Here is a 25,283-nt window from a genome sequence, read left to right as displayed (position 1 = left end):
AACTACAGGAATATGAAAAGGAATCAGTGGAGATTGTTTATTTCTTATTTTTCCAAATGGCTACTGAGCTGTAGAAATAACAGATCTGCTCCAAAAAGCCTTCACCAAATAGTGCTAATTCAGTCGAACCAGAGAGAAAAATCTGGTTACAGAGATGCAAGAGTACAGCAGAAAGCAAAGAAAATATGTTCCACCAGCAGAGGACAGGAACACAACGCTGAACGGGAGATGCCAAACAAGAGAGATCAGTGTTGTCAATGGGAGAGGTACAATGCTACAAAAAAACAAACCAAGGGAACAAAACAAAAACCCCATCCCATAGAAAGAAAATGGAAAATGGCTAAAGCAATAAAAAGAACACACAATTTCCAAAAGATTTTTTGTTTTATAATCAAATTTCTTTTACATAGACAACTGAAACACACCAATATTTTGTGCGAAAAATATTTTTAAATAAACTTTGCTTGTTATAGATTTTTGTACATTCTGATATACATATGTAACAAGGTTTATGGCACTGTAACTAGGATCAAAATCATATAAAGGAACGAAATAATTGCTCTCATTTATCCTTCCTGAACCAAGCTGGCTGCTGTTGCACTATTAGACCTTAAAAATTATTATCTTATTATTAGTGGGCAGCCAACTCTTAATTGGTTTGAACACTCAAAACAAACCCCAAATTATTATTGCACAAGAAGCCAGTGAAGGCATATGGCATAGAATGACCAAAGTCCCTTACTGTTAAAACCTAACACCTCAAAATAGAAAAATAGAACTGGAACATGAAACACACCAAATAAACTTTGTTTTCTTCTTTAGTTTGAGTCAGGAGTGTGAAAAGTGTCTTGCAGACTTTTAAGCTGCTCTGATTTCCTTTGCATCCGTGAGCATTTTGCTAGGTTATCTTTAGCAAAGCCTTTGCAGAACGAAGGCCCTTCTGTTTCAGGGAGATTTTTTTCTGCTTTGTTTTGGCAGAAAAAAACACAAATATGTTTCGTTTTCAGCTTAGGTTTCTTCAGTCTATGAACCTGCACAGACTACTTAGCCATAAACTCTACAAGTAGCCGGAAAGGAGGGAAAAACAAAAATTAAAAGAAAAAAAGCCCAACATTTCTTCTTCTTCTTCTTCTTGTTTTTATTTTAAAAAGTAGTCCTTTTGCACTGAAGCCTCTCTGCTCTGCTGGTGTTTGAGAGGCAAATCACAACAGCATCCCAAACCCAGCAAAGTTCTTGGATCTTTTATAAACCTTTCCTTACAAAAAAAGGTTTTTATTCACAAAAAGTTTGCCACAAAACTCCCCTTTGAAAGCTAAAAAGAAAACCCCACAACCCACCCATCACTGCCCCAAATCAGGTGAAGAACAGGTTCTGCCCCCTCGCAACTTGGCTGTCACACAACAGTCTCAACACCGATCAGCTTTGGTGTGAGGATTCGCGGGGTGACTCCATTGTTCAGGTCTTCTTCAAACTCCAGTAACTGCCCCATAAAGTTAAGGTTGGGGGAAATGATTGGTCGTTTGCCTTTGACAAATTTATAGGCATCCGTCATGGTCATGCGTGTGTGCTTCATTAAGTATGCGATAACAATGGTGGCAGATCTGGAGACACCGGCCTGGCAGTGGATGAGGAGACCTTTTCCACACTGATGAGCTTCCTCTGCAAACCAGACAGACAGAAGAAAGTTAGATTTTTGCCAGTTGGTAAATTAGAACAAGCTCAGTGCAAGTAAGAGTAACTTAATGTGAAAAGTCCCTTGATTTGACTACAAGCACAGCAGTGTCTCTTCCCCATCCCCTCCAGCACATCTTCCCCTGAGGTTTCAGAGCTACTGAATGTGAAACCTCCAGTCCAGTCTGACACTGAAAGTCCTCACATCCACTCTCTACTCCTTATTAGTGGAACCATGCATTAAGAGATGCTGCTTCACTGCCAGGGAGCATTTTGTGAGAAGGACAAGGTCCATGATGAGGAATCTCAGGCTCCATTTCCACCTCAGTTGCAACCCCACTGCATTACGTCAGCATCGCAACCTCCCTGTTTTTCAGAGCAGGGAACCACTTCTAGAGACCAGGTATTTTCAGATTCAATTCATAACAATACATCTGTTTTAAAGCCCTGTCCTCTTAAGCTTTACAAAGATACTCTAGAAATTAGGTTCATCAGGGGTCTCCGCTGTAATGCCTCTGCAAAAGGAGGAGCTGGATACCCACACACCCCCACTCCATCAAGATTCATCACTTAGAGGGAGGCACCCTGGGCAGCATCTAGTGGGGACAGAGTCCTTCTAACCACGTGCTAATAGGACATGAGAGAAAAGAATCACTACCATACCATCCTCATCTGCCACAGCTTGCTTTTAAAACAGGAGATGGAACTTTCAGGAAGTAACACTTCAAACTACTTCTTTTGTTTCAATCCGCAGGAGGAGCGTGAATTTCGTTTGCAGGTTTTGGCACGAATCCAACCCCACCAAGAGTACAGCTCAACTCACCCCACATATTCAACCTGTACTGTGAAAGCATGAATGAAGCCAACTTCCCTCTAGACATTTTTGCCACTTAGTATTTCAGAAAGCTGAAACTCTCTAATGCATTTTGACACACATTCCCAGAGAGTTTCTGATGATTTCACTTCCTATGGCTTTAGTCTTAGCTAAACCTGGGGTTGGTTGTGTTTTTTTGAAGACATATTTAAAGAAACATAGGCCGACAATCTGCTGTTTAAACATTTCCAAATCTTCTCAAATGCAATTTAATTTTACCCCCAGGAAGGGAGAGCATTGACCAGTAACTTCCCCAGCTGGCTAATTTGAGACAGAAGAAAAACTCTCAATGGAGAAATATGTGTTTATTAAAACAAAGACTGACCCTCAAGCTGTAATTATTAAAAAGGAAGTAAAATGAGTTTTGAAATGCTTTCTAAACCTTTCCAGAGCAAAGCTGCTTTCTCTGCTCTTGGTAAGGTCACAAGCCAAACACTATCTTTCAGTGGTTTTGAGAACTCTAATCCTGCATGATTAGTTAATGAGGATGAGGGGAACAGAAATCTCTCTCTTCTACCTCAGAAGGACCTCAATGGAGCTTCACAGTCTCTTTACCTAAGCTTAGCCTATTTCACCTACCCATCTTGTTTAACTCAAAGTTTAAGGTTTTACTGGATTTCTTGATACAGCTGTTTTCCCAGAGGATCAAAGCAAGGTTTCCTTTTCCCTGCCCTTCACCCAAACAAGTGTTCACCTTCCCAGACACACAGTAACCAGCAGCTTGGGGAGCTGACAGCACTACTGGTACCGCTGGGACTGGGTTAGGAACACAAGGGAAAATTTGAGTTAGAGATCCTTTGGTCCTTCACACTGTAGAAGACAAGCCCAAAGGCTCAGAGTGGTAGAACTCACCTGAACTGCAGCATAAGCAGTGATTTCTCTATTCACTTCACTAAAGCAGCATGGCTGCAGAGCACAGGCATCAGATCCACACCGCGACCCTCTGCCAAGGCGAGGCTGAGGAGCCGTCTGCTTCCGAGCTGCCAGCCCTGCCTGGCACACAGCAGGGGTAGTTGGGCTCACAGCAACCTGCTGAGCCTGGCCCTCCTGCCCTGGCACCTGGTCCCACAGCTGGGGCCAAATCCTTGGGGAGCCTGAGTGCACCCGAGTGCAGAGCCAGCACAAAGGAGGGCAGGGAGGAACACGGCTCTGCACCCACTCCAGTACGGGGTCAGTCAAGGACCTACTCTGCGGTGCACACACAAGCACACTTCTTCTTCTGTCTAGTACTCCTCCATCAAGCCTGAAGTATTGGTAAAGGAATTATCTCAGTCTCAGCACAAGAAAATAGAATTTTATATCAGTGGTTCCTCTGGCATATTTCAGAAAACCTCTCAAGACACATACTTGTCCTAGGGAAGCACCTTTACAAAAGTAGTGTCCACAGAGACATCTAGAGGGGCAAGGAAAGGTCCTCAAAAGCTTTCAGTACCACATGCTGAAGTCTTCTCTGACCAGCCCTGTTTGGAGTGGCCATCTGGCTTTAGCCTGGCTGAGCATGGCCCCAAACTTGGCTGAGGGCTGTGCTGTGTTGATCGTAATGAGGTCCAGAACACTGCTGGGTCACTACTTCAGCAATCTCCACAACAAGCTGCGTGTTTGTGGTGAACTTTCTCACACAGCCTACAGGGTTTAGAGGCTTATTAACTCAAGTTTTCATCACTGTCCACTCCACCACACATACACTCTGAAGCTACAAATCTAATGGTGGAGCAAGCCAAGTGTGAAAAGTTTGTCAGTTTTTTCATTAAGTTAGCAAAGACTGAGACACCATTAAGAATAGTCTCTATGAAAAACTGTCTGGAAGCCATTGTGTAGAAACTAGGAATGCAAAAGAATCAAAAAGAGAGGATGACGAAAGTCTCAATTTTGTGGGGTTTCCTGAATTTAGAAGCCTGGTGGTAGGTGTTACTATCACTGGATAAAAATTGCAACCTCAGGCTACTTAACCGGATGTGCCACAGATGAGAAAGGACAGAAATATGAGGTGCTCAGCATTTCTGACAACCCAAACTAAAGGAAATATGGCCTTAACCAGCCTTCAGAGTTATTGATAAAGCATACAGTTCACTCTAAATTGTTATAACGGGTAAAAATAGTAACAATAAAAAAACAAACAGGAGTATTTCCAGGCAAAGGTAATTACCAATGAACTCAAAAGCCTCTTCAAAATACTGCCTGAGATTCTGCTTGTTGCTGTCAGTGGCTGGGAGCCGCTTGTAGTTGAACATGCCTTTCTCGTAATGGTACAGGGGCAGGTGGGTGGTCACGTTGATGACGTAGCCGATGTTCATCCTCTGCATTTTCTCCAAGTCCTGAGCATCGTGCTCATTTCCAAGGAAGAGGAAAGGCAGAATGGGGGTGAGCTCAGCGTTCTCAATGTCTGGCGTGGTGGGGATGGACTGAGGTAGCACGGGGGGCACAGCGGAGGCGCCGCCCCCTCCTCCCCCCTCAGGGCACTCTTGCAGCTGGAGGGAGTTGTCGCAGAGGTTTTCATGGTTCTGCTTGAAACCGCTGAGTCCTCCTGGGAAGAGAGACCAAGCAGATACTTTGGTTAGACACCCCAATATTTCTTCAGAGCACACAGTGGGTCCACGAGGGCTAGAGCTGGCTCTACTGTCCCCACCACCACTGTAACAGTGTCACTGGGCTGTCAACAGCAAGGGTGGCATGACTCAGCAGCAGGCATTGCCCTCCCTCTGCACGGCGGATGGTACCAAGGAACAGGCTCACAGACAAACACGCCTCTGTGCAACACCAGCCTACTGGGGCTGCCTCACCTACCACCCCATGCGACAAGGAAGGTGTTTTTTCAAGAAAGAAAGCACCACCAAAACTAGGGGCCAAGGGGCTATCAGCACACTAGACCAGAGCAGCAAGCCAGCTGAGACAGTCTTAGCTTTACCTGCCTTTTAGCAGCCCTGCAGGGCATTCCCCCACCCAAGAGCTCTGAGGAGGATGGGAGCAGCTCACCCTGGCATCGCTCCAGGGAACAGCATGTACCTTTCTGTGCGCCCGAACAAAAGAAAACCACTCCTTGTAACCTAACAGTGACCCAGGTGCTTACTTAACATGTGGCAAACAGTTCTCTTTTGCTGCCCCAGCCACCTGAAAATATCTAGCAAGAGTTATTTTTAGGACATTAAAATGGATTGGGAAATGGATCTGAGGGGGGAGGGAGAAGTCACTTTTTCAGTGAAGGAAGCTCATGCTTTCCCTGCTCTATTGCTGGCTTTTTCAATAACCATTTCCCTTTCCTTACTTTTTATTTTTTTGAGGAGGGTGGCTTCACAGAGCTGGAGCAAGCAAAGTGGACCTTCTTTCTACACCTCATTCTGCACTAACATCAGTGGCAGGCTCTCCACCTGCCCGGTTTCCATGGCGATCCCACAAAGCACACAATGACATCAGCTGGCATGACATCAGCTCTTTGAGTGCAAACAATACAAGAACTACTACTTTGTGCGAGGCCTTTGGTAGGAGGTGGCGGCGTTCCTGGGAGCTGCTGATGTAATGCTAACAGGTGGCTCCTCTGAAAGAAAAAGACGGAAAGAGGAGAAACGCAGGGATGCGTTCCCCCCCCCACCTCACGCATGTTGCTGTTGTACCAGGATACTTGAAGTCATGTTCGGCATCAACATGAGCCAAGTGCTCAGGCTCAATTGCACTTTGTTAACTGCAAGCCAAAAAACACTCAGGTGTGGGGAGAGAAACGCTGAAGTTACTAGAAAGAGCCACACTAGCCAAAATAAATGTGGAATGTCACCCTCCCAATAATGCTATTTAAAAAGAAAGTAAAATAAAAGAGAGGCTATTTGTCTTTTCCATGCTCTTTCATAGTGATCCAGTGAAGGTTTTAAAATGACACAAAACGTGCTGCCACTTGGGCTCTGGATCAGACACAGCAAAGGGTTTCAATGCCTACTGTTGAGGGCTGCAATTCAAATGTCCAATTCAAGTGTCTGTGACATGCCTGGCGTGGGAACCACCCATGCCCACTTCAGTGCCCTGTGCTGTATTCCAAGGGCACGAGGCACCCAGACTAGGTTACAACCATCTGAGCCCCTGTAATGAAAGTGCCCTTTTCCACATCCAAACTTATGTCCTTCACACACTGTTAGTAATGTAATTTCCCTGAAATCCTTGAAATGCCTAAAAAATGCAGAATATTTCCCCTGCCTCAAAAATGTGCTTGTCTTCAGCTATTTCTGCTGTTTACAGGACACAGAGCAAACAGATTTGCCTTAAAGATCTCTATTCTCAAAGTTGTTACAACAGGGGATCAGGACAGAAGGAAAAGCAAGGACAAAAATCTGAGCTCAACTACACCACTTCAACAGAGCCTGAAAAGTCTTCTCAGTCCACTCAAGAAAACAAAGATGATAGTCCCCAAGCTGAAGATGTCTGAAGTCTCGTCTAAACCAACAGCCCCAGCCTACAGTCTAGGCTAAAGGCTAAACCCTAACCCACATTTCCATCTTTCTGAATGGGCAAGCAGCAATCCACTAGGCTTGAATATTGCTGTTTAAACAATAGCCACAGCATGCTGGGATTCTCAAGAAAACCCCTGAAAAAGTTGTTTTAGTGACCTCAGAGCCAATGCTCATTTTCCACTTCACCTGCTGACTTCTGGGAAAAAGCAGCCCCAGGTGGAGGTATGACCCCACTGGTTCATCACTCAGGTAGGGACACACTGATGGTGTGGCAGACATCATCTTGCTTCACCAGCTGTCTTGTAAGACACAGCAGAATATCAGGGCAAAAGATGGGAAGGGACACCAAATACAATATGTGGAAGATGCCCCAGTGAGTGGAGTAGCCAGGCATATAATACCTTCATTCACAATTTTTTACAGACATCTGCCAGTTTCACCATTCTTAATGTCAGTTCACATCCTCCACTCTCCTTGTTCATCTCCTCATGTGAGAGGAGAGCTAAAAAGTCAGTTCAAGCAATATTTAAAGCAACTCTCAGAGCAAATGTTTCTGAAAGAACACATTACTGGCAAGAGGATTACTAACCTGAACTGGCTCAGACACATCAGCAAGGGACGACTGGACAAGAACACTGGTACCCAGGAAAAGATGCAGCAAGATGCAGTCATGGCAGGAAGCTGAACCCTAATCCAACAGCAGGAACTTAGCTTGGATCTGTGCTGTCATATGAGTCATGCAGGTCCCAAAAAAGGACCCAGACACCTCCTGAGTGCTGTTTCATTCTCAACACACACGATCCTTGCACAAACTGATTTATGAGGCACTAGAGTTATTTAAGTGGAGCTCAAGCATGCATAATGCTCAGGCTTTTCTTAAGTTTGAGACTACCTCCCAAAACAAGTCCAAGCAAAGTTAATAATGATCAGTCAGAAAGAAAGGGATGGATTTTCCACATGAAGCTAAATACAACATACAAAGTACTCAAATGCATCTGTATTTCCTTGGCAAGCAGCTGCTATTTCAGTTCAAGTCTTCATTTAGGAAGGGTAGAAAAGGTGGGAGAGAAGAAGCTGTACCCACACCAAAGGCCAACAAAAAACAAAAAGCTCTTGCAAGCCTGATCTAAGAGCTGATTCACTAAACTCAGTAAGGTGCAAGACATCACTGCTACTGACTACAACTCCAGACCACAAGGAAGCTCAAAGGCAAGGATGCAGAAACAGTACCTGGCGTGATAACAAAAGCTGTTTTGTGGTCGACCCTGCCCAGGCCTTTCCAAACCTGGGGAATGAAGGAAGCATTACAGAGGGCAGTAACAGCACCTGTGACCAAGAAGCACAACTTAGCAGAAGCCTCTCACTAGTACAGAAGATGTATTTTAAAAGCAGCTTTTCAGATGCTGTTTGCAATATGGGAAAAGCCTTCATCAACCTAAGTAGAGAGGCAATATAATATATCCACCAAGGAAGCCCATGGGAACGCATGGCAGTGCTGTTGGAACCACAGCCATGGAGCCTGGACTCAGGAGTGTAGCCACCTTCAGTGAAAAACCAAAATTCCAGCAGGCACTGATGGATGCCCACTTCAACAGACTGTCCTGCCTGCAGCCCATCTCTCCTGGCTCTAAACACTCCACAGAGCTCGTAATGACCAAAGCATGGGGAAGTATGTCCAGCTAGTATGATGCACCCTGTGCATGGGCACAGACAACATCCCAAGTGCTTTTCCTCTGTTCCAGAGTGGCTGCTGGGCAGGTGTTCAGAGGGCTGAATCTACTCAAACCTAAACAGAGATGGCCATAAAAGGACACGGCACTCTGGGGACCCTAAGGTATTTCTTCCATGAGGAAATCAATCAATGAAGCAGAACCCTTGCTGGCAGATGGCCTTGCATGGTATTTAGCAGAATACAACAGAGCACCAAGTGCTCTTTACTCACCACTGATGCAAGACCCAGGTTGCAGAACCATTCTTGCAGTTTTAACTGCATGACATTTTCCAACATCCTGCCCTGCCAGAACAGTTAGTAAGTGAAAACAGACTTTGGAGTGTCTGAGACCTCAAAACTTCTGGGGAAGTTTTAAGTCAGTACCATACGTGCTCCAGCTATTCCCACTCATTTGTTCAAATTCTCTGCAGCCATCTGCCCACAAACATCTCACTTAATGCTCCTCAAACTCCCCCACCAGGCAGCACCCAAGCAGCAGCTGCACACAGATTTCCCAGCTCCAAAGCCACCCAGGAGCCCGGGGCTCACACCAGCACTGCAAGACCAGGTGAGCAGCTGAACAGCAGCCAAAGCAGCTCTGAACAAATAAACAAGGACAAGAAGCATGGTGCTGGCATGAAAATCATGCTCAACACAGTATCTGTCATTTGCCACCAAAAGAGAGCAAATACAATGCAAAACAGGCACAAAAGGTACAGCAAGAATGAGGCAGGCAGCTTTTTATGAAAAACTATGGCTTTGCAATAGCATAATCTTCAAAGAAATCCAGAAAAACAAACCTTACCTGCACAAATCTATAAAAGTGGATTGGCTAGTTGGAGATTTGTTTGTTTGAGGGGATTTTTTTTTTTGTTGCTGTTTGTAACATTGCAGCTTTTTAGCTTAGGGTTTTTGTTGTTTGTTGTTCAAGAATATTGAGAATTTAAGCACAAGGAGTACAGTAACACCTGCCCTCCCCCTCTGTCTCTCCTTTGGCTTCTTCTTCAGCCACCACTGCTGCTCTCTGGCTGTGTGACTATATGCAAACTAGGATTTGGGTTCACAAAATGCTTTGGCACATTTGCAATATGTTTCCTATCTGGAAACAGGCTCTTGCCCCATAGTTAAGGGAGTGAATGACCTTGCTCCCTCTCCAGTGGGAGAGCTTAGAGAGAGGCAGCTACAGTGAAATATCCTCACCACAAGGCAACACCTTTGCATTACCTCATTGGTGTGGATATACTTTGTTCTGAGCGTGGCAGGTACTGGGTGTTCCTGCTCCCACTGCAAACAGGAACATACTTTTATACATGACAAACTGCAGATGTGGGAGCCACATTTAGACAAAGCACGTGGTCTTGGGAGACAACCAGACCTTTTATACGGCTTTCAAAGCTATCCAGGCATATTTCTGGATCTGCTCATCCTCGATTACAATACCACAAAGCCATCTTAGAAAATAAAGGGGAAAAAAAAAAAAAGAAAAGCGATGCACACACAAGCACAAGAAGAACAGAAATCCCAGGGCACTGGGAAGTATCAGCAGAAGAGATATTCCATCTGTAAATTCCCTTCCTCTTGCATTGCTGGGCTCCTGTGGGGTGCGCAGCAGAGAATCTGGCTTTAACACAGTTCTGGTCACCACAAACTTCAGTCACTCAGGAATGAAGCCAAGCTTTAAAACACCCACTCAGCATATAACCTGTCAGTACCACCACAGCAAACCCTGCAGCTGTGTTTGAGTGAATTTAGGGCTGAAAAGTCACAGGGAGCATTTGGGGTGCAGGACACAGACACTCAGACAATTGGTGTGTATCTGTTTAAGACGATGCTTTGAATTTGTGCAAGTACAGCCTGTTCCTTTAAACCTGTGACCTCATTTATTTACATTACTGCAGAAAAGCACTGCCAGAAGCAACAGCTGATGACAGTCTCATGTATTTTTCCACTAAGACAACAATTAAACTGCTCCTGTGTTATTAATGAACAGATGACTTTGTGTCAAGTTGATTCAAAGCACAAGATGCCTCAAGGTTAAGCAAACGTGACTCCAGCATGCAAAAACAGAAGTTAGGTATTGTCCAGTTGTCTCACCCACCCAATGCTCTCCTCCTTCCTCAGCCTCCTGGGCAGGAGGGCCCAGGTCTCATGGCCACCCCCCACCAGTGTCTAGAGGTCCTGCTGAAGGGTGGCACACTGGTGCTAAGCCACCATCACTGCAATGCCACCATGCAGGCTTCTCCTGTACCATGGGCCTTCTACCAAGGAAGATGCTGCTGTACAGGTTGAAGCAGAATTCTGCCATTATAGGCCAAATCCACTCCCAGGATATGGACAACGACCTAGACCATCTCTTCATACCACCAACACAACTATGGCTGCAGGTGTAGGTCTGCTGAGCACCAAGCAAACTGTCAGGGAGGGCATGGAGGCACTGGGGTTGCAACCATCAGGCACAGGAGCTATGGCCACCTTGCAGTAGAAGATGCAGCCATCACACTTGCTCACAGATGTTGCTGGAGTGATTTTAGCCACAACAAAGATGGTTCCTGGTGTGTCCTGGGGATTATGCTCTGTTCATCCTGAGGCACTGAAAGAAGGGATGCTCAGATCTCCTGAACAACACAAGACACACACTTCCCTTGCCCAAGCAGGACTCTGCTTCCCAGACTACTTCTAGAGCAACGGGGCCAATCCAAGCAGATCAGAGTAGGAGTGTTCCTACTCTCCAAGCAGATGGTCTTCTTCTCACCACAGCTACAACTGAGCAGTGCTCAAGGGTTGCCCTCACTGCTGCAGCAACCTTGACATGGCTGGAAATAGTGTATTTGCCCACACAACAGGAAGGGCAACTACCTTCCATCCACAGGGGTGGGAACCTATTGGACCACACTCAGCCAGATGACACTACTGAACTCCTCACCTGTCAGTGGGATATTCCAAGGAAACACTGCCATGGGGCTTTCCCTGTCACCCACACAGCATTCAGCACCAGCTGTGCTGCAAAAGATTAAGCTTTGAGCAAACATTAAAAAGTAAAAGTAAACAGCACACACAAAGAACAGCTTCCACCTCGATACACTCAATCTAATCTAGTCTGCCCCTCAAACTGAGCTGCCAACAGCACTACAAAAAAAAAGGTAAAACTTTGCATTCAGAAGAACTTACAAGGTCAGTTTCTTTCCATGTGAGAACTATCCCGAGAGGTCAGTTTGTACACAAATTCTGGCCTAGAGGAGTCACAAGCACATCCTTGACACAATGGCTCTGAGGTCCCTTTAGAAGTCAAGAGTGTGATGCCAGATGAATAGGAAAGGTATCCCCTCAGCATTGAGGGACGTGCACACACGTTTGCATGTTATTTCTAATTTTATCTCACTATGGTTCACAACCCTTGCCACAGCACATCCTCTCCCACTGGCTTTTGAGGTCCTTGGCCTCATCCACTTTTATTTTTTTCCTCCGACACCAGGCACAGCAAAGCTGGCTCTCCTAGGGTCACATCCTGGGGAGGCAGGCAAGAAGTTATCCAAAGCCCCTTCCCCTACCAGGCTGTGCCAGAGTTGCTGGCTCTGCCCAGCTCCATTCTCAGCTCCTCCCATCCCACCACCACTACCCATTTTCAACCACACGATCACCCCCCCCAGGAGCCTCTCACACCTCAACACATGACTTGCTTACTTGCTTTTTTCCACCATCAGCTTTCACCCTTCACTTTTCCTCTTCTCATGACTTCCAGATCATCTAAATTCATTCCAATTAGAAATAAACAATCTTTTTTTCTTGACCTGTCACTAGAAAACCTTTCTTGGATTTCAGTTTAATTCTTTTTTTTCTTCTTTATATTTTTTTCTCTTAAATTTAGGTTTTTTTCTCAGACCCTGAACACCCATGCAAATCCACACATCCCATCCATATCATCCCTTTACTTGTCAGCTTTCCCAAGAGTTGCTACTAACCTTTGGGCTCATCAGCCTGTCCAGAAGCCACCCTGAATACTTTGGGACCACCTCTCTGTATTCAAGACAGTGGTTCCAGCTTGTAACTGGAAATCTGCCCTATGCTATGGGAGTGCTGAGTCTGCTTATTTCAAAATAAAAACTCAAGTATTCACGGGAAAATAAGCCAGCATAATTGAAAAGCACTGTGTTATCCTTGGGGAGTGGTCAGGAAGGTGAAAGAGGAGAAGGCGTGCTCTGGATTTTAGTACAAGGACTAAACTATACAAGAATGTAAATAGCAATAAGGCAAGAAACCCAACATCTCAAACATACTATGGGGACGACTCTGCAGCCACCAAGGAGGACTGGACTCTCCATGGAGGGCAAGCGTTTATAGCAGAAACTCAAAATTAGTCACATTACAACTTCTCATGGTAAAAGTATGTGTTCCCATGGGGATGCAGGCTAACATGAAGTCCAATTAAATAATCACTGGAAATGTCAACGTAAACCCTGAAGAAATACATACTTCTACTGTGAAATGCTCCCACTGAAAATCATATTAACAAAAAGGTCATCAAGAAATGCTAAAGCTATGTACAAAGGAGGCAGTGGAAGTGAGGGGGGAGGGAACAGAAATTATTTAATGCAATAAAATACCACAAATGGTTTTATATTGACAAAGAGCAGACTTGCCCAGAACAGCAAGTTTCATTTGTTCTTTAATCTATTACCAGTTCCCTCCCTGGCCATCACCATATGCACCTCTCAAACAAGTGGCCTGGAAAGAGCCAGCACAGGAGCAGGATGCGGGCAGCTGTGGCTCAGCACGTCTGAGGAGGGAGAAGGATCCCAGCCATGTGTCAGACATCCATAATCCTGGATGCGTAGGAGTGGACCTTTCTGTTTAATCTGCATGTTTTAGAGAACACTGACATTTTCATGCTTCAGCCATCCATTTATTCTTATTCCCCTTTTAAGGGCAACCTCTCCAGGACAGTTTCTTTCTAAAGAGAGAGCAGGCTGCTTTGTTTCTCCTGAGGATAACACAGGCTCTTTTCCAGTCGAAGCCACTGCTCCTCTACATCAGAAACACCAGTACCATGCACATTAATATGAAAGGAAAACAGGGTGCTGATATACCACACCCCCATTTGGGAGTACTATCCATTCCTGATTAATTTTAACTGTTTTTAGACTGTAAAGTTTCTACCCTTTTATCTACAAAAAACAATATCTGGCTCTGATTTGACATATTCCAGCAAGGTATTCCAAAGCACACAAAGGAAAAACAGAGAAAGCAAAAGATGCTGTCTTGACATATCCCAGTGTCACACAGTCCAAAATAAAAGCAGCAGACTACTGGAACTAGCATGGTGCATGCCAGCCCCCCACTTTGACATAAGCTTCAGGGCCAGCTCTGCTGGCACATATATCCCAGTCTAAATGGTCAAGGAACCAAGGCTAGCCCCCAAAAACCCCACAGGCAAAGAGAAAGTTGACCCACATTGCATCCATATTTTTCAGACTCAAGGCAAGAAGGAAGCAGGGAAAGGGGGAAGAGAAAAATACATATCTACAGAATCTGGACCTAAACAGCAATAAAACAAGGAATATCTCCAGCTAGATGAAAATCAAGCCTTGTGTCCAAATAAAATAATTCCTTGTCTCCACTAATATTTCCCAGGAAACATAAGAACTGTGTTATCTCTCAACAGAGATACAGCTTTGCCTTCCTGGACTAACACCTATGAATTTAAGATTAATTTCATTTTAAACAATCAGAGTGGTTCAGTACCTAAAATATGCCAGCAAATTTTATGCAACAGCAAAAGTCTCATTCTTAGCTCTCATCAACTGGACAGACAGATTTCCATTACCTTAACAGAGAACAAGAAGAATTAAGAGCCCAGCATCAACATAGTGCAGGTCAACTGCTCCAACAACAGCTTTTGCTTTAAAACATTAGCATTCAACTGCTTACATAAGGCTTAATATCCAAGTTATCTTCTATTTTCTAAGTCTCTTTAAGCCATTGTAAAAAAAAAAAAATAAAATATATGGTAATTCATGTGTGGACAAGGAGTAACATTTGTTCTTCTTTTTATTACCTTTAATTAGAAGCAGCTCTTCTCTGTTGCAGTGAATCAAGAGGGAATTTATCCAGGCATGCTGTAGACTTTTTAAAGCTAGGGCATAGTAAAAGAGTTGGAGCCAATGTGTTCACATCTCTATTATTATTTTCTTAATTTATATTTTCCAACTTACTCCTTCAAAGCCCTGATCTTGGGAGCAGGGTGTTGCATGCACACAAAGCAGCGCTTAACCCTGGCAGGAGCAGTGGCTCCCAAGCCCTCCCACCCAGCAGGAACATTCCTGTCCCTCCAGCAGCAGGTTTACAGTTCCCTCCCAACCCCACCACCCCCAGGCACTCCACTAGGGACAGCCCAGTGCTGAAGCTCCCACTGCAGGGGCTGTGGGTGGGTGTAGCTGAGCTAGACAAAGAGTGCAAAGAGTGGCACTGCCCCAAGCAGCAGCAAACAGAAGCTCATTCCTTCAAGTCAGAGGGACCTGGTGGCACCTGGACCTACAAGGTCCTAGTTGCTCCCTGTAGACTGGCCAGTTTGGGTCCCTCTGCACGCACTCTCGTGGGACAGGCTCACTGAAACCAAGTGCCAGAAGATCAGAAGCTTGTGCCCCTTCCTGACCTCACTTTCTTTACTGGGAGCAGAGCATTCCTTTGAAAAGGAGGCAACTCCCTCAACCAAGCAGAGAAACACATGAAGATGAACCTCAATTTTTTAAAAAAGCACCTGGAAGCAAATTAGAGCCTAAAGCTTAGCAAAAATGCACTATCAGGGGAAAAAGGTGCTCCTAAATCCATCTCCCACTTTCTGCAGCAGGCAGTGCCGTGTGTTGTCCCAGGGCATGACTGTGATCAGGAATGGAACCGGGGTCAAACACACTTAACACCAATGGCAACAAGAGAGATAAGCTCTGTGTAACAAACGGTGCAAAGGGCATTAAAAAAAAAAAAATCAACCAACCAAAAGAACAAAACAAAAAAACCCAACTTCGATGAAAAGAACTTCTCTACGCCTCATGGCAAGTCTGTTGTTTGGGCTTAGTCAAGCTTCCCTGGCCATGAGACCACCCTCCTATCCTGCTATCCCGGCCAAGATTTATCCCTCTAGTCCAGTTCCTCCCTTTTTGTACCACATGGTGGACTGACTTGCTTCTCTATCTCTCCCCCTTTCCTTCCAGCCCCAAAATCCTGCTCCAGAACTAGGTCAGAGACTACCTCCTGGTAGGACACAGGCCCATGAGGAATCAACATCTTTCTAAGCAGCAGTGGACACACCAAAAACAACCTTAAGAGTGCTCCTGGATGTGAGGCTGCCTTCGCCATAGATATTAATTGAAGCAAAGAGTTTCCTGTACTAAAAAGTTACAAGGTGTTTAAACAAAATGAGACAACAAAACCCCCAAGCTTCACTACTGAACCACAGTGCATTCATCAACACACTGTGCAGAGATCATGTGCACCCCTGGACTCTCCAGCTGCAGAAACATGTCCCCTGAATCCCTTGTACCTCCTGCCCACAGCAGTCCCCGTTCTGCCTTGTCACAGGGTGGCCTGACTGGCACAGCCAGGACTGGTGGCCAAACCTAAGGGCACTAGTGCACATTTCAGCTTTCCCACAACCCTCAACACTCAATGGTCAAGAGCAGGTGAAAGGCCTGCCAGAGGAAGCTGAAGCAAATGCAATGTTTAAAACAGCACTTTGATCCAGTCTCCTCTCAATGGGACTCTTTGCAGCCTTTACTCCGTGAGGCAGGAAAAGGTGACATCCATGATATAGACACTGCACTTCTTTAAGCCCCAGCTTACCAAACACCTTTGTGATAACAAAAAATTAACTTTTACAGTACGGAGGTGTTTAAAAAACTGCTAAAGACTGATTCAAGTGAGAACTTAGAATCAGAGCTTCAGAAAAACAGCTGCTCACAATAATTGAGGTCAGCCTTGTGATTTCTGTAGCCAGCACTCTCCCAGGCCCACCAGGGACTTCCCAACAAGGCCAAAGCACCGCCCATCATCTTATCTCACACATAGAGGGACAATGCATTAGGCTATCTTCAGATTGCCATAATCTATTTCTTTAAACAGCAGGACTTCCATAGCCCTGCAAGCCCTGATGCTGAATCCTTCAGAGGTGTTTCCCTTCCAGCTGGCTGGTGAGATTGCAAAGCAGGGAAACATTGAGATGTGTGCATGCTGCTTATATTTGTGGCATTTCTTCACTTTTGAGTTGCTTGCATAAATAAAAACCCCTAACTAAATTGGGGCTTTTCACAGAGTAAAGAGTCATAGCCTAAAGACAAGGGATGAGCCCCTACTTCAAACGCATCATAAAGCCAAGGCAATCTCACTAAAAACTTCTGTGCTCATAAGTGTAGTGAAAACTTTGGCTGCTGCTTTGGAAGGGCAATGTATAGGTCAAAAAATTTTTTTAAAAAAAATCCATCTGTATTAGTTAAGATGCAGACACCACCCAAACCTCAGACAGAGCTACCCTTCCATCCTGTGCCTCTCCAAAAGGTTGTATTCACCTCAAGAATAAAAAGCCAGAAACAGACGAGCTCGCCGTTCTAGAAAGATTTCAGTAAAGGAATTTCTAATGTCTGGCAGGGCAAGGGTAAGGGCAGCATATGAGGCATTCAGTTAATTATAACCCAACATCTACCTACCAGGAACATCATAGGGAATGTTAGTCCAGTTTACACAGAACTGAAACCAGATTTTTCTTTACAAGCATCAGAGAAGTTTGCCTAAAGTAACATTTTGCTTCTTAACTCTTATTTCTTAATTCTAAGGGTATAAGAAACTGAGGAGCCAAAAACAAGGGGGGAAAAAAAATCTCCTTTTTATTCCTCCCTTTCCAAGGCAGTGACATTGCTCCCTTCCCAAGGACAGTTAAAACATGATAGGCACCATGCAAGCCAGCACAGCAAACTCTCAAATGCCATAATCTCGGAGAAAATGCCACAATTACCATTACTGGTGAATAGGCGAAGCATAGAGGTACCTCTCCTCTGCAGAAGAGGAGTATGCCCTCAAAATATGGCAAAGACCCTGGTCTCCAGCCACACCATCATCCCAATTTATCTACATGCAAAAGGTAATGACACATACAACCAATTTTCTAGTGTGATGGCCAAGAAGATTATTTACTCCAATAGAAAGGTACTTTAAGCACCAGCAATCAGAGCCTGAACACTGAAGGTGAAATCTCAGCCCTGACAGAGCTAGCAGAAGCTTTTCCCCCAGTGACTGATAGGGCCAGCTCTCCTCTGCAGAGGAGGGAATACATTTTATTTTTAAATGTTAAGTAATTCATATGAAACGTCCAGTGTTTTTAAAACTACACATTTCCCTATTACAACCATGACCTAATACTTATTCAGTGGAGATCTCTGGTGGAAATAAGTGCCAGGCACATGTTTTGTTGGTCAGCTGGATTTGTTGACCATTACATCAAGTTTTACTTTCAAATACACTTGTTCAGTGTAATCCAATTAGTGTTTAAAGCAACACTGACACTGTTAAATTCTATAATTAATGAAAGTAATAATTAATGTATTTGTACAGGTTATGACCAGATCAGGTATTTCAAACAGCTGATCACAGTATTTACATGAATATAGGAAAACATAAAGCAAGTATTTTTTCCTTTTGTAAGGATCTCAGTCCCTCTGTAGTTGTTTCAACTTTGCTGATATGTGACTCTAGTGTGGTAAGAGATCTGAAACTATTCTTAGACCATAGCAGAAAGTATGAAGTGGTTTCTTGGCAGGTCTTGCACTCCCCACTATAATGAGAGCAAGTCACTTTGTTTATTTCCCCATCAGATGAGCAGAGAGAAGACTGAAAGCCAGAGCATAAGTAAGCTCCTCAGACTGTGAACAAGAACAAAGAAAGAACCAGGTTTGTGGAGGAACCAGATGGCTCCTCCCCATCTCCTTTCCAGAAGTCCAGCCATGAGTTTACAGCATACAGTGGGAATTAAAAACAAAAAAAAAGCCAAATCAAAATTTTCACCTCTGCTTTTGAATTCCATTGCTTCCTTGAAGTCAAACACAGAAGCCTTTACAAACTAAACACAAAACTTAAGCAGGTTCACAAGGCCCCTGCTGCTGGGTCTGGAGGGAAGAGAAAGAATGGCAGGATGGAGACAATGCCACTGGACCCTGGTCAGGGAAACAAGGGCAACTCCCCTTGTGTTAAAAGCTGCAAGGACGTACTGGCATAGATGCTTCAATTTTTCATTTTATTTTCCTCTGTAGATTGAATTTAGCTTGTGAAGAAAAAAGCTGAACTCCAAGCCTAAATGTTTCAGTCATGGAAAAAGAGTATTTTTCATCTGAATGTAAATTAATTTCCCACTTTCCATTTTTTGGTCCCAATAGCAAACTCAAGCACACAAGCCCCCAGGACTCCAGGCTACTTTTGCCATGAGCTGAGGTGCTCAGAGAAGGCAGAGATGCCTCACTGTTGGGTTTGAAGGAAGGAAAGGGGTACAACCCTACCAAGGTGGGCCAGGGCTGCTGACCCAACCTGGGGTCACAGCACCACGCTCTTCCCCTCCCCAAATTCAGCTTTGACACTGGCCTCAAGCAGAAGGGACACTGGGCTGATATCACTGGGCTGGGGGTTTTGCCCCCTCTCCATTCCAATGCTAAGAAAAAAAAAAAAAAAAAGAAAAAAGCACCAACAAAAAGTGAGGCCTTTAGGGTTCAGCAAACATGGAATACCATGGTCATGGGATGTTGGGGGAAAATATGACTTCTTCCTATTTTGTTTATAAACAGACTGAGCAGCAGCTTCAGCCAGGACAGCTCATGCTGCTATGGCCTGTGTAGCAGGACTGTGAAATACAGGATTCTTATAGGTTTATTTTTTGTAAAAACAGTGGATTTATGCCTGTCTTAAGTGCTGCTGTGCCTTGTGGCAAAAGAAATAAGCAAATCTTTCTTAAGAGCTCAAATCAAAATTATGCATCTGTTACATTTATGACCAAAAAAATGTTAAATGAAGTAGCAAGGAGAGGCATGGATAGAAAGGGAGGAACTGAAATCTTAAAATCTTCCATGCCACAGCATACACAAAACCCTCTCCTGTCACAGCGCTAGTTTATACATTGGTCTGCTACATTAAAAATAAACCAGACCACCTCTTTTTAACTCGTGCCTAATAAGGGCACACCATACATACATTTATCTATAGATCATGGCCCGGCCTTGGAAAACAGCAGAGGATTTCTGTGCTGCTTAAAAAGCCTGGGGCACCCCAAAGCCGCTCGCCGGCGGGGCCAGGCGCTGTCAGGCAGAGCTGTAACCCAAGCCCCGGCGTCGGCGACGGGACAGAGCCCGCGACGTGCCAGCGAGCCACGAGAGCGGCAGCGGGGCCGCGGGCTGACAGGCAGCACCAAACATGGAGAAGGTGGCACCGCATCAGGGGGACGGCAACTTGGACAGTCCGGCCAGCAACCAGGCAATAAATTAGGGCCGGGCAGCGGAGAGCGAGAGAAATCACTCAAAGTAACAGACCCAGGCAAAGAGGGCTCCCCGGGCACCCCCAGTTTCGTTTTAGCGCCTGACCGCAGGGATGGGGATGCGCCAGCTCCGGGGCAGCTGAAGCGCCACGGAAAAAACGCTCTCAAGTGAAACTAAATAACGAGTGCTTCCAGCGCCACTCCCCCAGCTCGGAAACTTAGCCACAGTCTTCCTAAATGCTGCTTTATCTCATGCCCAGCTCCATCTGACCCCAGCTGGAGCCCCACTTCAAAGAACGGGAGGGGAGTTGTGGTGATGGGGGGAGCTCTGCACTACAGGCACCCCGAGATGAGGTCTGCTCCAGCCCAGCTCATCACTATATCCAAAAAGCAAAGGATTTGGGCTTTCTGTCTTCTGGCACACTTCAAGATCTCTTGACAGGCCAGTTTGGGGAGGAGATTTCTGCTAAGCAGGGCTTTGAGGTAACATTTTTCAGTGTCTGAAAACCAAAAACGGCACAAGGACTGCCATGAACACCTGGTTAAAACCAGAGCAGCACACAGAGCTGGAAAGTGGAAGAAGGGGCTGCCACAAATCTGCCCACAGAGCCCAACAGCTCAGCGCTGCCCAATTACTGCTCTGCAGCTTCATCTCAGCCATGATCTCACTCCAGGTACTGAAAAAGTACCAGTGCAAGGTTCAGAGAAGCTACAGTGTTTTCGGAGAAACACAGAGAGCACCTTCAGCACAGCATTTCTCTAAAGATAAGAAAGCTTGCAGACTACAACCACATATCCCGCTGCAAAGGCTGTACAACAGAAGGATTACCACCAGAAAGGCAGGACTCCAGCGGCAGCCTTGCTCTGCCAAGCGCCTCATCTTCTTCTTCCACAGATGAAGGGCATCATCATGACCCCAGAGACTCAATAAAAGCATACTGGGATCCTGCAGCAAGTATCAAAACAAGACCAGCATGACCACACTCTTGCCAGGAGCAAGGAGATAGTTCAGCAATTTCAAGCTTCCACAAGATACACAGAGAAGTATCTCACAGGATCCCATCCCCAAAGCCATGAAACTCAGCTGAGGAAAAGGGATAAAGTACCAGCCTATTCCGTTCTCCTGCCACACCGTGCAGGTTGGAAGTAGCAAGCTGCACAGAAAAATTAAGCAAATTAAATACATACAGTATAAGCTAAGCAGCAAATCCTTCCATAGTTTCCCACTGCCACAGCCAGTCTCTGCCAACCATGCCGCTGAATGGCATAAGCACCCAGGGGAAAGGAAATTTAATCTAGAGGGCAACACTGTTATAAATAGGATCTCGAGAATAAACTGAAGAAAGGGAAGTGTTCTTGGATGATGCCTTAATTGGTGGGGCTCATCTCCAACAAAGCTTTAAGGGATAAACCAAATTCCATATTAAACAGGAGGCTTTACAGGAAAGCCATATACATACATAATCACACATACACAGAAACACACCACTTTCAAATCACTTTTTAAACAAATAATCTCCCTCTATCCATTATTCTGATAGCGTATCACGAAAACAAGGCTTAATTGCTCCTCAAGTTTTGCTGACTGGTCCATGACACAATGCCTCAGACCAAGTGACCTCCTTCATCTTTCCTGCCCCCTCCTTCTACTCTCCCACTGTCCACCTCCAGCACCTATGAGTCCAGTTTTACATGAACTAAAATAAGGCTGCTAAGTAAAGGTCAGTCTGACAAGCTAAAACAGAAGTATCCCCTCCTGGACCTCTGTTCCTTGGACTATAAATACTCAGAATAAGCACTGGGGGAAATTCTTTGTCTGCACAGACACCAGGAAGCACATTTCCTCTTCCTTCCACTTCTCACCCCTCTTGCTACTCAAGGACAACATCCAAAGAAAAGCAAGCATCTCTCTGCTACCACATTTGTCCATGGAAGGCACTTGCTTTGCCACTGGTGACTTGAGGCACATGGGCCTTCCCAGAGATAAACAGATGCTTTCAAGGTGCAACCATCAGCGAAGCTGACAGCAGAGAGCACACACTGCAAAGCAAACCAACACACTGTGTCTGGGCAACGAGGAGGATTACCTTTCAGGACTAGGGGCTCCTTGCCTTCTCGCTTGAGTGACTCCAGCACTATGTGGAGTGGCTGGGAAGGCATCACCCTGCTTGGCTCATTGGTATTCTCATCATAAACTACGATTTCTTTGGAAAAAATTCTCTTGAAGGAGTCCTTGCCTTCCCGGCAGGAGATCAAGTCCAAGACGGTGATCTTGCCCTGCTGAAGCCTTCTCCGGCTGATCTTGTCAGAACAGTTAATGTGGACAGCCCCTTGAATGTGGCTCTTATTATACTCCATGAAGGGCCTACAATCAATGATGACAGGCCCTTGGTTCTGTTGGTGGCTCTTGCTGCATTTGGTCATCTTCTTGGCCAGATCATTGGGGTAGATGATTTTGATGCTGGCGAGTTGTTTGGCACTGCCCGAGACAGGGCTCCCCACTCCACCCAGCGGGCTCAAGCTGCCGGCGTTCTCATTGCTGTTGACCATTTGGTTGGCAGGGCAGGTGGGGGAGGCTCCGGCGTGGGTGCTGCTGGTGCTCGCTTGAGTTTGGGCCTGAGTGTCCTTGTCGTACGTTGCCACAGTGCAGCAACTGGCACTGCTGCATCCACAACTCAGGGAGCGTGCAGAGCCGTTAGATGAGGGCATATACGTGAGATTAGCAGTCTTTAGGGACACGACAGCTGTGCCAAGTAGACTGGAGTGGCTCTCACCAGCAGAAGAAGCAGATTCAAGGAAGCTAGAGTCTAAACACAGGTTGAGATCCTGAGGTCTCACTGGCCTCGAAAGTGCCACTACTACCCTGTCGTCTAAAGGAGATGGAGGCATGAGGAGGCTGAGCACTAGCAAGTTAAGAAGAACTCAAGATCACCCTGAAAAAGCAGAAGGGAAAGAAGAAAAAAGGTGATGAAAACAGATCATGAAATCACATAAACCTACAGATCCAATAACTTATTTTGCCGACACCCATTATCCCTAATCTAATGATCCCTTCTGACAGTTACCAGCACACAGTAGCTGCTAAAAGACATTTTCAGTGCTGCAGAGAATACTCCAGCTATCTGCATGTGTACCCATGGCATACAGAATCCACATGAGCAGCCTGGACAGTACAGTGACACCTAGGAGGAGGCAATTAGCTACATGCAGATGGTACTGAGCTATTCCAAAACCCCAGACTGCAAGGCTCACCACTGATAATGACAGAGGCACGTTCCCCTTATCCCTTATCCCGTTGCTCACTGAAAAGGAAGCAACTCTTGGGCTGAGTCTACTACAGGGAGGAACATGTAAGAGCTGAATAGCTGAATGTGTCAGAGGTGATATGCAACTTTTCCAGCATGCCGGAATAAAATTAGCCTGTGAATAAATTTTCTGAGACAGTTACAAACTTGAACACGTAAGGCTAAACAAAAAAAATACCCAAAACAAAAAAAATTAGCTTCTAGAGATCCTTATAAGTGTGCACCTTGCACTTCCCTCCCCCTGTTAGAGGTGAATCCAGTCTCATTTAAACCCCTAGCTCCAGGCCCGGGAAGGCTGCTGTTCTCCAGCAGTTCGTGAGGCATGTTCCCTGCTTCCCACCACATTTCACAGCTTCTCCACAAAGTGGTCCCCTCTGTCCCAGTCAAGGTCACTGCCTGCCCCTCCTTTGCCTTCCCATTTGCTAAGACGCAGCATACAGGATTTGAATCCCCCCTCGGCAGACAAGGAAGACGACAAGAGCAAAATACCCGAAGCCAGCCCTGACAGCCCTTCACCAGCAACTTCGGGAGCAGCCGCAGCTCTCTCTGAAAAACCCATCCCAGCACCAACTTCACCAACTCCAAGCCCCCGGAGCGGGGCGAGCACTCACAGCTCCCGTTTGCCGCCCCAGCTGGCTCTGCACCGGGCCGGCTAGGAGATGTCCATCCCGAATAGGGGGTGGCCGAGGGGCACTGCCACCCCCAGCAGCCATCGCTCTACGGAGCGGGCACCTCTAGAGCGCAGAAAGGTGCCGCGACTCGCCCTCCGGAGCACGGCGTAGGAGCCGCTGCCGGGCAGAGCGGGGCCAGCGGCGGCTGGCTCGGGAGGCTTTCCCAGCCCGTTCTTTTCCCAACCCTCCCCTCGTCCTATTTTAGGCTAAGAACTAGGATAAGGGCGCCCCGAGCGCCTTCGACTGACGCAGTTAAAATTTTTAAATAAACGAGGGAGACAATGCAATTCCCTAAGCAAGGGGAAACAACGAAAGAGCCCACGAAAAGCGGGAAACTGAAGTTTTGCCCCCGATCGCAGGGAGCCGGGGCTGCCGCCAATCGCGCGGCGGGCCGGGCCGGCGCTCCCCGCCGCGGGCTCCTGCAGCCGCTGGCCACCACTCCGCGCCGTGCCCCGCGCGGCTCGGCTGCCCCGCACTCACCGGCGCGTCGCGCTCCGGCCCGGCGCGCGGAGGTGGCGGCGGCCGCCGCGGGAGGAGCCGCTGGTGCCGGTGCGTGTCGCGCCCGCTGCCCCGTGCACCGCCCGCCCCGCGCCCCGCGCGTCGTCCGCACCATCCTCGTTACTTTCTCTTTTGCTACCGCGTAAATGTACGGCCCGGCGGGGGCGGGGCCCGCGCCGACGGGCGGCAGCGCCGACCAATCGGGATGCGGGGGCCGGCCCACAGGCGGGGCGGTGACGTCATCGCCAGCCAATGGGGAGGGCGCGGCGCCGACCCCGCGCCCCGGGGCAGCCTCTGCTCCCTGCGGACGGACGGGGGCGGCCCGCGCGCGCGGCCCCGCGGCAGCGCCCCCCGTAGGACGGGGAGCCCCCCGCGGCCGGCTGCGGCCGCGGCCCATGGGAACGGGGCAGCGGCACCAGCTGCGGGGACCAGCAGAGCATCAGCCCCGCTTCCGTAGCGCGGCGGCAGCGGGCAGTGCTGCCCGTCCGCCCCAGCCCCGCCGCGAGAGGCTCGGCAGTGAACGAGCGGCGCCAACCCATGAGGGTGCTGTTTAGGTGCTTTTCCAAGCAGTCCTTCCCTGTCAGAAACAGGCCCGCGCGAGGTACTTGGGAGGAGGAAAACCC

The 25,283-nt window shown here is 46.8% G+C and overlaps 1 protein-coding gene across 1 annotated transcript; it reads right to left on the bottom strand.

The window, feature by feature from the left end:
- Positions 1-365: 365 nt before the first annotated feature.
- Positions 366-24,780, bottom strand: DUSP10 (dual specificity phosphatase 10). The gene is made up of 4 exons (XM_068185580.1): positions 24,643-24,780; positions 22,274-23,119; positions 4,692-5,069; positions 366-1,659 (listed from the first exon to the last, which is right to left on the bottom strand). The coding sequence occupies exons 2-4, from the start codon at positions 23,073-23,075 to the stop codon at positions 1,394-1,396; spliced, it is 1,446 nt and encodes a 481-aa protein (XP_068041681.1). The 5' UTR covers positions 23,076-23,119; positions 24,643-24,780; the 3' UTR covers positions 366-1,393.
- Between the last annotated feature and the right edge of the window lie 503 nt (positions 24,781-25,283).

Source organism: Anomalospiza imberbis, chromosome 3 (genome assembly GCF_031753505.1).
Source record: "Anomalospiza imberbis isolate Cuckoo-Finch-1a 21T00152 chromosome 3, ASM3175350v1, whole genome shotgun sequence".
Lineage (NCBI taxonomy): Eukaryota > Metazoa > Chordata > Aves > Passeriformes > Viduidae > Anomalospiza > Anomalospiza imberbis.
The sequence above is the reverse complement of the archived record's forward strand: the minus strand, read 5'-3'. Positions and strand labels throughout refer to the sequence as shown.

Coding starts and splice junctions, on each gene's coding strand:
- DUSP10 (XM_068185580.1), bottom strand. CDS start 23,075: ATGCCTCCATCTCCTTTAGACGACAGGGTAGTAGTGGCACTTTCGAGG. Junction 5,070..22,273: donor GGAGCCCCTAGTCCTGAAAG/GTAATCCTCCTC, acceptor CTCTCTTCCCAG/GAGGACTCAGCGGTTTCAAG. Junction 1,660..4,691: donor AGAGGCTTTTGAGTTCATTG/GTAATTACCTTT, acceptor TCTGGTTTGCAG/AGGAAGCTCATCAGTGTGGA.